The sequence below is a fragment of the Carassius gibelio genome, chromosome B20 (assembly GCF_023724105.1).
Source record: "Carassius gibelio isolate Cgi1373 ecotype wild population from Czech Republic chromosome B20, carGib1.2-hapl.c, whole genome shotgun sequence".
NCBI classification, from domain to species: Eukaryota; Metazoa; Chordata; class Actinopteri; order Cypriniformes; family Cyprinidae; genus Carassius; species Carassius gibelio.
The window spans coordinates 27,102,066-27,116,440 of record NC_068415.1 but is presented as its reverse complement, the minus strand read 5'-3'; the positions used below and the strand labels follow the sequence as shown (position 1 = coordinate 27,116,440).

The 14,375-nt window shown below is 40.4% G+C and overlaps 1 protein-coding gene across 2 annotated transcripts; it reads right to left on the bottom strand.

The window, feature by feature from the left end:
- LOC127984505 (heparan sulfate glucosamine 3-O-sulfotransferase 5-like) lies at positions 1-9,970 on the bottom strand. 2 transcript variants are annotated; one of them, XM_052587162.1, is made up of 4 exons: positions 9,370-9,970; positions 7,021-7,105; positions 2,193-2,326; positions 1-1,971 (listed from the first exon to the last, which is right to left on the bottom strand). In XM_052587162.1, exons 3-4 carry the CDS (start codon positions 2,297-2,299, stop codon positions 1,038-1,040), a joined length of 1,041 nt encoding a protein of 346 aa, XP_052443122.1. In that variant the 5' UTR covers positions 2,300-2,326; positions 7,021-7,105; positions 9,370-9,970; the 3' UTR covers positions 1-1,037. The 2 variants fall into 2 exon arrangements, with proteins under 2 accessions (XP_052443122.1, XP_052443121.1); XM_052587161.1 differs by lacking the exon at positions 7,021-7,105.
- Between the last annotated feature and the right edge of the window lie 4,405 nt (positions 9,971-14,375).

The window sequence follows — 14,375 nt, the reverse complement described above, 5'->3', positions numbered from 1 at the left end:
CATAGAAATCATTTGGTGCATCATGAAGAGGAAGATGTGACAAAGAAGACCTAAGACACTTGAGCAACTAGAAGCCTGTATTAGACAAGAGGGGAACAACATTCCTATTCCTAAACTTGAGCAACTTGTCTCCTCAGTCCCCAGACGTTTGCAGACTGTTATAAAAAGAAGAGGGGATGCCACACAGTGGTAAACATGGCCTTGTCCCAACTTTTTTGAGATGTGTTGCCATGAAATTTAAAATCAACTTATTTTTCCCTTAAAATTATACATTCTCTCTGTTTAAACATTTGATATGTCATCCATGTTGTATTCTGAATAAAATTTTGAAATATTTGAAACTTCCAAATCATTTTATTCACAATTTGTACATTGTCCCAACTTTTTTGGAATCGGTTTGTATATAAGATAATATTAAAAACTACTATTGAAATACTATTAGAGAACTACTATTGATACTTTTGGAACGTAAGAAAACCCCACAGTTCATACAGGTTTTCTCACACAACAGTCTTGTAATACTTTGCAATGATTTTAATTTGTACTTTTTTTACTATTGTAAGGGCCAGACCATGACTGGTGAGAAACAGGTCCAAATGATCTGAACTCTGGTGAACAGGATGCAATATTATTTACAATATGTCAGTGCCATTGTTTTGTCTCAAGATACACACCAGTACTGTTTTATCCTCACACATTTAATCTGCTTATTTTTTGGTTCTAGTTGAATAGAATATGTCAGCTACTAATTTGTTCAGTTCGATCAAAATGTTTTTAGTCAGGCTGATAAATCCATTTTGAAGTGTGAGGGGTACATAGCAAACTGTATTTGCGTCTAATACTGTTTAGGTCAGTTCTTTTTGAGGAAAATCCTTAGATGAAACTGCAACTCAATTTTTCTATACAATTTAGGCGCAAGTACAAAAGTTCACTACTGATTGAAGCTCTCATTTCAATAATGATAGATCAGAGCATTATAAAAATGCTTTTTTCCCATGTCTGATGTTTCTTAACATTAACGGCAGATGTTGGAATCTTCAGGGCCAGTTGAATGTCCTGCCTGTGATTTGATAGAACTTCTGGTTAAATGGATGGAAAAAGCGCCGCAGTTTTTCCTTGATGGAGGGATTTACATCTGGATGGATTCTGCCCTTACTATCCGCCAGACACTTGCTGAACATGAAGTTGAAGCGCAGGCAGAAGAAGCCACGTGTGGCATTGAAGTACAGATTGTACTGGCTGATTCGTGAAGGAAGGTTTAAGAATCGTTCGACCAGCTTAAGCTCTGGAAGTGGGTCTGTGATGAGGCTGTCTCCATCAACTATGTGAAACTGCTCAATGGGAAAGAACTTTAACCAGTGTTCTAGGTACTTGCTGTAGATGCTTGTCCGTACAGCCTTGTACTTTGTGTTCACCTCACAAGTGTTGGTATCAACCACAAGTTCCTCAAACTTGTTGTATGTTTTGTTCTTGTGCTCTTTGCCTTCTAGTACCTGTGTGTAGTCTGAAACGGTGCGGGTGGTTGGCTCACGCACAATCAGCAGAAGTTTAATAGAGGAATTCATCGTAAATATCCTCTCAGGTACCACCTCAGTGATGAAATATGCAGGACTCTTCTCAACAGTTATTTGATGTGGAAAAGAGAAGGGCATCTTTTTGAGGTACCAGTCAACACCACGAGCATAGTTCTTTTCATTGTCGAAAAAGTGGACCTCCTGGGAGGCCTTGACAACAGCAGGGTGAAGACTGAGCATCTCCAGCAGTGCACGTGTTCCACCTTTCCTCACTCCGATGATGATGGCTCTGGGCAGCTGCTTGATGAGGCGGTGCGTTTGCAGTTGCTCCCTTGTCCTGTTTCTCCTGTGCAGCTTAAGACCTAAAGCCTGCTTTAGCTGCAAGGTATGTAAAGGCATCTGCCCTGATGTATCTGCAGGGCACAGTCTGTCCTTAATGGGGCAGATGAGGTGCAGTCTGCAATTAGAGAAAAAAAAAACATTTGGATTTATAACCACCTAGTGTTCAAGACGTTTTATGTCCTAAAAATGAATTTTAATTAAACTTGATTTTTCTGTTTTGTGGAATAACGTGTCATATTAAATCTGATTCGTTGACTTCTTCATGTACACAGGGATAAAGGTGCTACTGTTGAAAAAAACAATGGGGCTTGATTTTCTCTGTGAATGTATAATTACCTGTCTAAAGTGTCCTCTCGAACCACTAGAAAGAAAAGACTCCCAACAACCAAGATACCCAGTACAAAGAACTTCTGCCTCAGCCACTGCTGCTGTGAAAACAGCATCACCCTCCATCAACGGCCTTCCTCAGCCTGCATAGACAAACACACACACACACACATGATTTATGTATCCATATCTTTTCATTTACACATTAAGAACCCACTTTCATCAAAAGTCTGCATCTTTATAATTTAACAAAGACACGTTTCAAATAAGCAAAGCATCAGAAGAGAAAATGCTTTTAAACCCACAATAAATCATGTCTTACGAGTCATTAAATGTTGCAGCGTCGTTATAAAGTATGGCCTCTATAACACATATGCACACAGACACAAGTGAGCTAATTCACTCACACATAATGAATAATTTTACATTCATATTTATTAATTTACCAAACACTTTTATCTAAAAAACATAAAAAAAATGAGGAATATAACAAAGCAATTGACCCTAAGGAGGCAATAACATGCTTGCTCTGTTTTAGATCATTTGTAGGTCATTTGTGACCCTGGAGCACAAAACCATTCATACGGTGCTGGGGTTGATTTTTAGCAAGAGCCAAAAAAAACCATTGTATCGGTCAAAATTATAAATTTTTCTTTTATGCCAAAAATCATTAGGTATATTTCACGAGTTCACATTTACATACAATTGAGGGGGTAAAGTTTAATGCGTATTTGGCATGCTGTCTGGAGGGAGGGCTCCGAGCTCAGAGTTCGGCCTTATCCCAGAGTACTCAGTTGTAATTTGGGAGCGACCGATCGGGTGAGTTTGCATCTTTTTCCGCTGTGAGAAAAATGCTCGCTGGACAGAAAGAGAAAACAGGGAAGAGAAAGATGAGTACTTGACCGGGAGATTTTCCTCACACTGCATCCGCTGTGAGACCAAATGCTGACTGGACGAATTTTTCAATCAATAAGGGTTTGGTGGGCTTTTTTTTATGTGGAATCGGTTGGTTTTGATATAGCTATGGAAAGCATCTGAGGAACATCTCCCAAGGGCTTGGATCTGGATTGGAGACGCCTTTTTGGGCTGCTGAAATTGCTGCCCCCGATACGAAATGAGTGACTTGAAAAATTCTCTACTGTAATGCCTGACTGTTGGAGAACAGATTTGAGGTGTTTCTGGAACCAAAAATGTGTCACAGGTTTTTTGGATTTGTCTATGAATAGGGGTTCCAGAGGAGATTTAGCCTGAGAGCTTCTCCATTGCAAATATGCCAGAATGGACTGGTATGGTTGGATTGGTGATGAGAGGTTAAAAATGTAGATGAAATTACCATTTTCGGTTTGGTCGGTCTTACTTTGTTTAACCAAATATGAAATTGTTTCACCATCAAAAAAGGCTAGGATAAACATGGTGTCGAGTGTGTGAGTGGTACTGATTGGCTGGTAGCCTGTGTGGAGGGTGTAAATAAATTTGGTGAGATTGTCTAGCGTCGGGACGGGTGGTCTGGGATCTTTGGATCCCTTTGATCAGGAGGAAGGTTTGTGAATTGTTTATTTCAGGGAAAGGAGCACATACATCAATTTATGGAAAAATTGGATGCCCCTCAAGTAACCTGATGGTTACCTGATTTGATGGACCCAACTTGAAGGCCCTTAATGCTATTAAGTTAGTAAATAAAAGAGGTGACTGAAAGAAGAGAAAAATCAGGGAAAGGCATGTTATAAGAGGCATGGAACATTTTAAAACCTCGGAGAAACTGCTTGGAAGATGGTATCGAATGATGCGTCAAGCAGGGGTTTTAACAGATGGGTTACAGGAATATTAGTTCTGAATAGCGAGGTACTGGAGTTGGGAATTGATCCACCTCTGGAGCCAGCGTCCTGAATTTCTGAAACAGAAAATGAGACTGAGTCATTGATTTGGTTTTCTGACCCTGGGACGTGTTTAAATCCAGGAGAGACACCTAAAGAGTGGCATCAGAGCAGGTGAATGGGAACGGCCTTTGTTAATGCAATGCACTGTCGCATTGCACTAAAATGCTTTTAACGGCCCATTCTTTCCCCCACAGAAAAGCTGCTACTTCGAGAGGATAAAGCTCAAATAGAGCTGATGATTGAGATAAGTCCTGGAGCTGCGGTGGCCATGGAACCGCAAACCAACGACCTTGAAAAAAATCCCCCAAAACCGATTGAGGGGGCGGCGTCAGTGCACAGTTGGATATCGGTCAGGGATGAAACATGGTTATTATAAAAAAAGGACAGGCCATTCCACTGGTTTAGAAATGTTAACCACATCCTGAGTTCATCGCGACATGCTTGAGTTATGGAAATGAGGTCCTCTAGCGAGTGGATGTAGGACGTGAGTGAGAGGAGATGCGATATGAAGGGGCGGCCCTACAGAATGATGTGCACAGTTAAGTTTAAATGTCAGAGCAGGGATAAGAGTTCGCGTTTTGAACAATTAGATTTTTCAAGAAGAGTAGAAGAGATGAGCGTTATTCACTCAATTTTCTCTTTGGGCAGGGATGCTTGGAATTTGTCTTAATCCAAATTACTTCCTGGGAATTCAATGGATGTTGCAGGGCCCATGGTTTTTTCCTCTGCGTTAGGAATTCCAAGCTCAGAAAAAAAAGTTTTGGACTGTGAGGATGTGCAGGGCTGGAATGGCATTGGGAGGCAAGATTATAAAAAAAATCATCTAGCAGATGAATGAAGTGAGAAATGGCGTAGTTGTTCGCCAAAATCTAGCAAGACTGCTTCTGATAGCATGTTGAAAATTTTAGGGCTGCTTTTGCATCCGACAGTTCAATGCACAGCGAAATAATATTTCCAGAGCCAGCAAACTCCAAATAGGTGCCATGAATCTGGATGGATGAGCGTTACTTTGAAAGCAGTTGTAATGTCAATTTTTGCAAGCCAAGCACCCCGACCTGTGATTTTGATCATGTTGATCTGATCTGTGTAGTGGTATTTAAGCGAAAACTCATTGAGAGGGATCAAGCTATTCATGCCTGGGAACAGGGAATTGTGCTGTGCTTACCGGTCGAATATTAGGCATTTTTTACCCGAAAATTTTTTTGAGCCACTCCAACAGGGCTGATATGAAACGTCAAATGGGCCAATCATGAAGCCTGACTAAACTTCTTTCTTGAACAGTTTGTTTACAACTTCAGGTTCTATGAGGGCGGATTGAAGACTATTACATGTGATGTTTTGGGAGAGCGGGCATTCTTAGCCGGGTTTAAAGCCATCTTTTAGGCCTGACAGCAGATAATGAGTAAATTCCATGTCCGGGTGATAATCTAGTTTGAAGTGCAAATAAAATATTTACAGGAGTCGCAAAATAATTTTGGATTTTTTATTCACAGCTTTGTAAGCTGGCATGAGACATGAGCACCGCCACAGAAGCTACAGATGTGCATAAACCGGCAGCGCACTCTGTTACATTTACCCATGTTCAAATTATTACAGGCTGTCTTCTTTTGTTGAAAGGGGAGTCCTGGTTTGCATTGGTGGTTGCTGCAAGAAGCATGTAGCTGGTGGATTTAGGGGTGTTTGTTCCCGCGTATAGAAGGAAGGGTTAACCAGTGGGCACGATGCAGTTGAGTGCGCTAGTGACCTGCAAACTGCACAAGTAATGTTTTTGCAACCTCCTGTGGAGATCTGAGTTGAGTGCGCCCCAGTATGTGCACTGGTTCCACTGGTTTCACTGCACTTTTGGCTGAAAGTTTATGGTACGTGTAGAAATGCCCACCTGCATAGGACAGCACGAGCTCGGCTATGTGTCAGTCCTCTCCTGGACTGAAAACACAGCAGCACTGGCCAATAAATCAAAATAGCGTCTCTACTTCCTCCTCAAACTGAGAAGAGCCAGAGCCCCACCCCCCATCATGTACACCTTCTACAGAGGCACCATCGAGAGTATCCTGTCGAGCTGCATCACTGTGTGGTATGGCGCCTGCAACGCGACCTGTCAAAAGACTCTGCAACGCATAGTGAAAGCAGCTGAGAAGATCATTGGTGTCTCTCTCCCCTCCCTCCTTCCGTCTCACTCACAAAGCCCTCTGCATCACAGGTGATCCCACCCACCCGCCTCACAGCTTCTTCAGTGTGCTGCCATCAGGGAGGAGACTGCGGAGTCTCCAGGCCAGGACCAGCAGACTGAAGGACAGCTTCATCCACCAGGCTGTCAGGAAGCTGAACTCGCTCCCGAACTTGACCCCCCCCCCCCCCTCTTCTGACCTCATCAGTCAGTTAAATAAAATAACTGCTCTTGAGCCCTTTGTCAGTTTAATCAGACTAAATAAGTTTTTTTTTGCACTAAATATCTATTATATGCACTGTTGTTCACTTCATTGATTTGCACTCTATCTGCCATTTGACTTGCGCTGCTTTATTTAACCTTGTTTTTAATTTTATTATGTCTTAATTTTATTATGTCTCTTCTATACATTCCCTTAATGTATAGTTGTTTCTACATTTTATATTTGATCTAGATTTTTAGCCTCTACTGTTAATGTTATCTGTATGCACCGGGGTCTGAGAGTAACGCAATTTCAATTCTCTGTATGTATGTACTGTACATGTGGAAGAATTGACAATAAAGCACTTGACTTGATTATGATTGCTTGATAATCGTTCAGTTCGCGCCACCTGAGATGATTGATGATTTCAGTGAAATGGGAAAAAGCAATTGGAAATTCAGAAAATGAAAGAATGAGATGAGTGAGTGTTTGTGTTTTTCAGGGTAACTGAGAAATCACCGCAATCTATTTGGTGGTCTGGTTCCACTGCTGGGAGTAGAGAGAGAAGAGAGGAAAGGTCTACATCTGCACCTGAGAGGATCTGTGCAGGGATACTTTGGGATACTGGTGGTGATTCCATGGTGACTGCGTTGGGACAGAACGGGCATCCGGGTTGCTGTGAAGAGAGAATATCGTGATTTAGTTTGTATGAGAGAGCTGGGAAGGGTATAATCCGTAGCTGCAAATGTTGGTGGCAGCGGCCTCACGCTTGGATGACCTGCTGGGGCTTGCAAAGGAAAGTTAGTTGGAGGATATGAAGGAAAGGAAAGATTATAGGATGAAGTGTGGGCTTGAACTGCAAGCAGAGGCGGGCCTGCGTTTGTTTGAGCTACTGGAGCTGCAAGCCACTGGAAGTGGGCGGGGTTGTAACCTGGTGGATGAAATTGTTGACGTGGTTGGGCCTGTACTGCTAGCGGCGATAACCTTGTGCTAGTGTCTGCAACAGTGGCTGTGGGGAGGCCGTTGGGCCATGGTGCATGGCAGGGCGTCATCGAGAGGCTCATCTGGGGCGCAGTCCAGGCTCGCTGAAGGCCTGTTGCTGCGGCTCGATGGGCGAAGCGAGCCGGATCCTGTGCGAAACATTTCAACACTTCAACACATTTACACTTAAGACTGGTTTTGTGGTCCAGGGTCAGATTTGTGAACTTGGAAATGCATGAAGACTAGACAATTCTGGCTAGAAGAGCATTTCATTAATTCAGAGCATGGAAAAGCAGTATGCTTGGTTAGGAAGAGCCTCAGTCTATACTTTTTGGGAATTATATTGTCCATTACTCTCTCTTTTCTCCTCATGATCATTGAAGTTGTCCTCATATTCTCTCTCTCTCTCGGACAATTGAGCTGGGACAAATGTCCTTGACTTCCTGTGTTCTCATCTTTTTTTAAAAAAATAACAAAATAACTGAAATTATACACCCCCCCCACCCCCACCACAACCACTAAAACCTAACCCCTGAATTTCATCCAATTTGAAAAGAAGCAATATAAGGCAAGACAGGTAGGAAACAGAAACTAATGATGAAACATGAAACTAGTGTCTCTCTCTCTCTCTCTCTGTGTGTGTGTGTGTGTGTGTGTGTAAGCAGTGTGGAGTGATGATGATGAGGTGTAATGGAATAAAGTGACCTCATACTGCTTACATCGAAACACACCCACAAAAGTGTCTCACTCTCCTCTTAAATAATGGCTGTTCTGTGTCTGATGGATCACTCAGCTGATGTTTACACAAAATGAGTCACACTATTAAAAAAATGACCTGCCATGGCTTCACTTAGACTGGGTTCCCATCACAGTAGTCCTTGATTTCATATTTAAAGGAGAAGTGACATGCAGCCTAGCACATTTTCTGACACTAGGGGAAACATTGCTTAGTTAGCTAGTTTTAGCTCAGTAGCTTGTTTTTTTGTTTTGTTCATATTTGAAATTGTATTTGAATGTTTCATTGATTGTCGCCATGTTTGTTGTTGGTTTAAATGAGAGTTGATGTCTAAGATTACTTTGAGAGACATTATCTGTTCATCTTCTTACAGTGATAACTGCAATTGTTTCATAGAAAGCAAGTTGAATAGCCCCTTAAAGAACAAAAATATTTTTCCATTTATTAATGATCAGTATATTCCCTTAGTAAAGAAAATATATTTCCGTAATATACAGTAAATGATCAATATATTTAATGGCATATTGAAAATTTACACACTAATTTGTTTTACAATATATTTTAATAATACATAAGTAATTGCTGCTTTTCATATATTGAAGAACATGACAATATATTCACTTTATGTCCACATGTCATTTTATATTCACATATATTTCACATCATATTTACTCATCTCATACATTATACCCCCCCCCCCCCCCCCCCCCCACACACACACACACACACACACATATATATATATATATATATATATATATATATATATATATATATATATATATATATATATATATATATATGAATTTGATAATTATTTACATTACGTATATTTAATATATATATATATATATATATATATATAAAGCTAGTCAACAATAGCAGTTGTATATTCATAATTTTATGTATAACAAAGGATACATTTATCTAGATGTTGCTTATGTTGAATACATTAGAAGAGCTACTTGCAAGCTCATTTTAGATTCATTTTAAATAATTTCGGCTGCATTTAAATAAAGCACTGTCATATTTTGTGTCTATTCACATGAAATGTGTAGACTCATATAATGCTGAAATTCCAAACGAACGTGTTGATTGTAAGGTTAGGCCTACATGTAATGGTATTCATATGTGTCAGCATTAATTACGCATTCGGTCTCCTCTGAGAATCATTTAATCAAGGACTTGATTTAGTACTACCCAGAAAAAAAAACATGCAATACCTGTTTCTGCATAAGCTTGGCAGGCTATCCGGTGAAGAAAGCACAGGTGCGCATGTGGCGATGGGTCAGTACATGTTTCAATATAAGCCACTGTCCCGCATCAGGAGGGCTGTAGACAGTTTTCATTCCAGTTTGTTACCGCGTACACGTAAACATAATCCCAGTCATCATACACAGCATCTGACACAATCACGTGAAAAAACAAAGCGCTATTCTACAATCGTAAAGTGTTCTGCTACTTTTTGTAAAGCGCCAGATGTAAGATCAAATGTTTCATTCACAGACCGTGTGAAGGAACCAAGACCGCTTTCTTGTCCCAGGAAGTAAATAAAACCCCGTGATAATCTCACTTGTTCTCGTTTAAAGATAATTATTTTTAGTGTGTCTTTAGGGAAGATCGTTGTGGGTGCGCCCACGGAGGCCATCAGCTATTTAGAAAAAGACGATGATCTGAGCTCCAGCTTGCGCGGCGTGAGGAGGACGTGAGATGGTCGGATAACATTATTTTGAGGCGGCGTCCTATTAGCTGATTCAGAACAACTGGACTCTGTCGAAGCCGCCTCTTGGCTGTTTTGAATGAAATCTCGCCCTCTTCTGTCGAAAGTCACGTAAAACTGAAAATATGGCAAAGCATTCACTTGACCATACATGCATCACTCAAGTCTATTTAGGACGTTCTCTTAAAAAAGAAAAGAAAAAAAATTCTACTTACTGGTCATTCTCACTACAATTATTATTATTATTATTATTATTTATTTTTTACTGTTATAAGATATACAAGAGTACACATGACTTTTTATTACACACAGCCAATATAGCTGCTAGTTCTAGGCCTATTATAAGTTAACTATTCACTGCATGCAAATGAACCATTTCTATTGCTAACTTGCATATTTGTATAGATACATCTGACCAACCAACTTTAAATCTTATTCTTAAAAATTAGTTTGCAGGGTATATATGACTCATAATTTTGAAGTGCATCTCTTTACATTTAGAGTTAATTTGTTGATGTAGGATATGAGTTTAGAAACACAATCAAGCTAAACCCACAAGTCTACTTGTTGTGTTCCTGTAACTCAATTGGTAAAACATTGCGCTGTCAAGTGCGAGGTTGGGGGTTCGATTCCCTGGGATCACATGATAGGTAAAAGTTGATAGCCTGAATGCACTATAAGTCACTTTGGATAAAACCATCTGCTAAATGAATTAATTTAATTTAATTACCAGTGCTTCATTTGAAATTTCATAATGTAATCAGTAAAACTGTTAATTTTATGAAATATTTTCTAAGGCCATGTCATTTGTGTTTTTAGAAAAGGCTAATCATATTGATTTATGATGCCTGTCATCTTCTGTAAACTCTCATGTAAGCTCTTCTTTGTGCTATTATCTCATGTCTGGACCAACAAACTTTTAATAACTTCCTTTTGTGATCACGGGTCGAATTTGCTTGTTTACTGTAGTGAAAAATTTGCTATTTATAGCCTTTTACATCGCTGCACAAGTTAGCATTTCAGATGTACATTTTCAATAATTTCTATAAAAATTCCCCAAATCTCAAGAAAATGTCATAACAAGCTTTACTAAAAAATCTGTGAAAAATGAATAGAAATTATGATTCTGTCTGAAGAAATATGAAGTAAACATCAGTAAATATATCCATATATCTCCATAGATAAGCAACTTTGTACTATAAACACTTATTGTCGCTGTTCAGTGAATCTATGTGAACAAAAATAAACCGCTGCAGACGTGACTGAATATGAGTGAGTGGTGAATTTCTATTCAAAATTGGGCATAATACAGATTTATTATTTTGCACTCCTGACATAAATTACTAAATAACTTTCACTGCAATAATGTTTTATCAAAACATTGGTCAAATATCGAAGTCTTTAAACTTTCAACTGATGCACAGTTTCTCCAGATCAAGTAAGAGAGTGATGTTTAATGTGCTGTGAAAGAGAAACAATAATAATCTGGGGCCGTCGCCATTTTTTGACCGCAAAGAGGTTAAGGCAGTTGGTTTCTGCATATGAAATTAAGAAATAACATTGCATTTTAGTGCATTACAGTAACATTCGGAATGACCAAATTTCCTTTTCCATCTTTTATAAGTATCATGTCCCCTTGCAGCGGCAAGGCACTCAAACCAATCCAACCCCTGTCCTCCTGGGCCGATGGTGGCAGGCCATCGTTGGAATATCAGAATTCTGGGGATAACACATCCACAGCTGTAAATCCCGGTTTAGTTAGAAAGGTAAGGGTCCACTGAATGACATCTCATGAAGCACGTTCAGTCCAACGAAGCAATAACATTGTAATATGGATCATAATTCCATTTGTTTACGTTTCAGTTCTTTAGCGACAGAACTGTTAACGTCCATTGTGGAATTACTCACGGTCAGAAACTGCGTCTTGGTAATAAAAAAACAGCATGGTTTTGCAGCGTACAGTGTCACAAACAGAATGAGATGATCCACCGGAAAAAAGAATTAAATATAGGCAAAAGATATTTGAATTTTGGCGCTCCCTCGTGACGCGCTCTGACGCACCTGTCAGCTGATGGAGGCGGAACTTATAGCGATCGCCTTTTTCTTTGTATCTTTTATTTTTCAACAGTTTTTATATATGTGAGAGTGTGTTTTATGGTGAATGTGAATGTATCTGCATGATAACCATCTGTTTGAGTACAAATCAGCCCAAATTAGCTCGCTATTAAGGTAGGATAACTGCTCAAAATGAATGCGTCTATATGAATAGAGAGAGTGGATTATTTACTATATGGGGCATTTGTGTTATTACCATTTGTATAAGTTGCCATCAGCACATCAGCACTTATTTTTTTTCATACAGTCTCATTTTTCACGGTATCTTATTCAGATTTGAAATAGAAACTCATGAGACATGTAGCTTTCAACCCATTACTTTTCTAGATTGCTCCAGGACTCATTTCATGTATTTTTATATCAAATAAAAAAATATTTAAGTGTGGTAAAAAAAAAATTCAAGGCACATCAATGTCAATAACTTTTAATATTTTTGAGCATTATCAAATCTGGTTGATAAAAAGTAAAGCCCAAAGTGTCTTCTTTCCAAAGACACTGCAATTATGTTTGTTACACACTGACGTAGGAAACTGTTACAATTATAAATTAGGTAGAGCACTTTCAGCTTTGAGTCCCATAATGGGGGGTATTGGCTTACAGGTTAAATGATCAGTGTTCTCTGCCGGGTGCTCAAAGAACGCATTGAGGACCCATTTACTTGTATCGGTGATACTGTTCTTCCTGCAGGAGCTATTGAACAAGGGACGCTCCCCGTCCATGCTCAAGGTCTATGTGGCAGCCTTTCCCCTTTTTCAAGCCCCTTTAAAGGACCAATCAGTCAGCAGGAAAACCTTGTTCATTTTCTGAGGGGAGCCAGGAGGCTTAATCTGCCCTGGCCTCTCACTGTTACTCACTGTTACCCCTGAAGGGTTCTCCCTTCGAACAGCAGCAGTCCGTCGACCTTTGGTCCCTGTCATTTACAACCACTCTGCTACTAACACTAGAATTGGTCAAGTGAGTAAGGGACATGCAGGTACTTTCTATAAGTCCTAATTGACTGGAGTTTGGGCCAGGCAACTGCAAGGTCGTCCTGAAACCAAGGCATGGCTATATATCTAATGTGCTTTTGACTCCATTCAGAGCACTGGTTACCATCCTCTCTGTGCTTGGTCCCTCGGAGGAGGACCAAGAGTTGAGTTTACTCTGAAAGTCAGTGGACACACTAAGGGACACCCGGTCATGAAGTAGAGACTTTCTAAATGGATAATTGGTACTATTCTGTGAGCCTACACTTCCTTTGGCCTACAGTGCCCGTTGGAGTATGAGCCCACTCAACTAGAGAGATAACCTCTTTGTGGGCATGGTCTGGTGGAGTGATCATTGCACATCCCCATGTGTCCTGCCCTGGTTCTACCAGCCTGACATCTGGTCTGTCTCCAGAGTCAGTGGTCAACAAGTTTCTGAGCTCTGCTCTATGGTGCCTTGTGTGGCCTTCTCTTTCAGCCTGGTCTTGCTGCCCCCTCTGTTGCCCAAGTATTCTGCCAGTTGTTTCCTGAAGCCTTCACAGTGGCCTTCCCTGGCTGTTCTGTTTATTGTGTTCCTGTTGTGGTATCAGTTGTGCACTTCACTACCTCCTGTATCAGTCTGTCTTGTCAAAACCTTGTTATCTCACTGCAATTGGGTCCTCCTTCCCAGATCCCTGACATGTAAAGGCAACTGAAAGTCATCTCAAACATGTCTGGAAAGACCTTTTGCAAACCAGTGGCAAATATTTGATTGAAAGTGCAATCTATTACATGCAATGTACAAATCCTCTAATAGCATTAAATATTTAGTGTCTGCATTTTGTCAAGTCACCTTTATTTATATAGTGCTTTTAACAATATAGATTGTAACACAGCAACTGAACAGCATTAAATAGGAAAATAGTGTGGCAATAAAGCAAAAAGGTTTTTCATCATTGAATTCAATTATGTCATCACCCAGCTCAGTTCAGTTTAAATAGTATCTGTGCAATGAAGTCAGTGAAAACGCTGGTAATTAAGTGTCCCCAACTAAGCATGCCAGAGGAGACAGCGGCAAGGACCCAAAACTCCATCGTTGACAGAATGGAGCGAAAACCTTGGGAGAAACCAGGTTCAGTCGGGGAGCCAGTTTTCCTCTAACCAGACAAAACCAGCAATCCAATTCCAGGCTGCAGCAAAGTCAGATTGTGAAGAAGAATCATCTGTATCCTGTAGTCCCGATGGCTGTCTAGGAGACAAGGTCTTGAATGTGGATCTGTCTCTGGGGCTCCTCTAGTTGTCCTGGTCTCCCCTGACATTCAGGGCTGTAGAGATCCTCTCTAGGTGCTGATCCACCATCTGGGCTGGATACGTACTGGATACGGGTGACTGCAGTGACCATCTGATCTGGATACACACTGGATCCAGGTGAATGCAAGTGACCATCTGC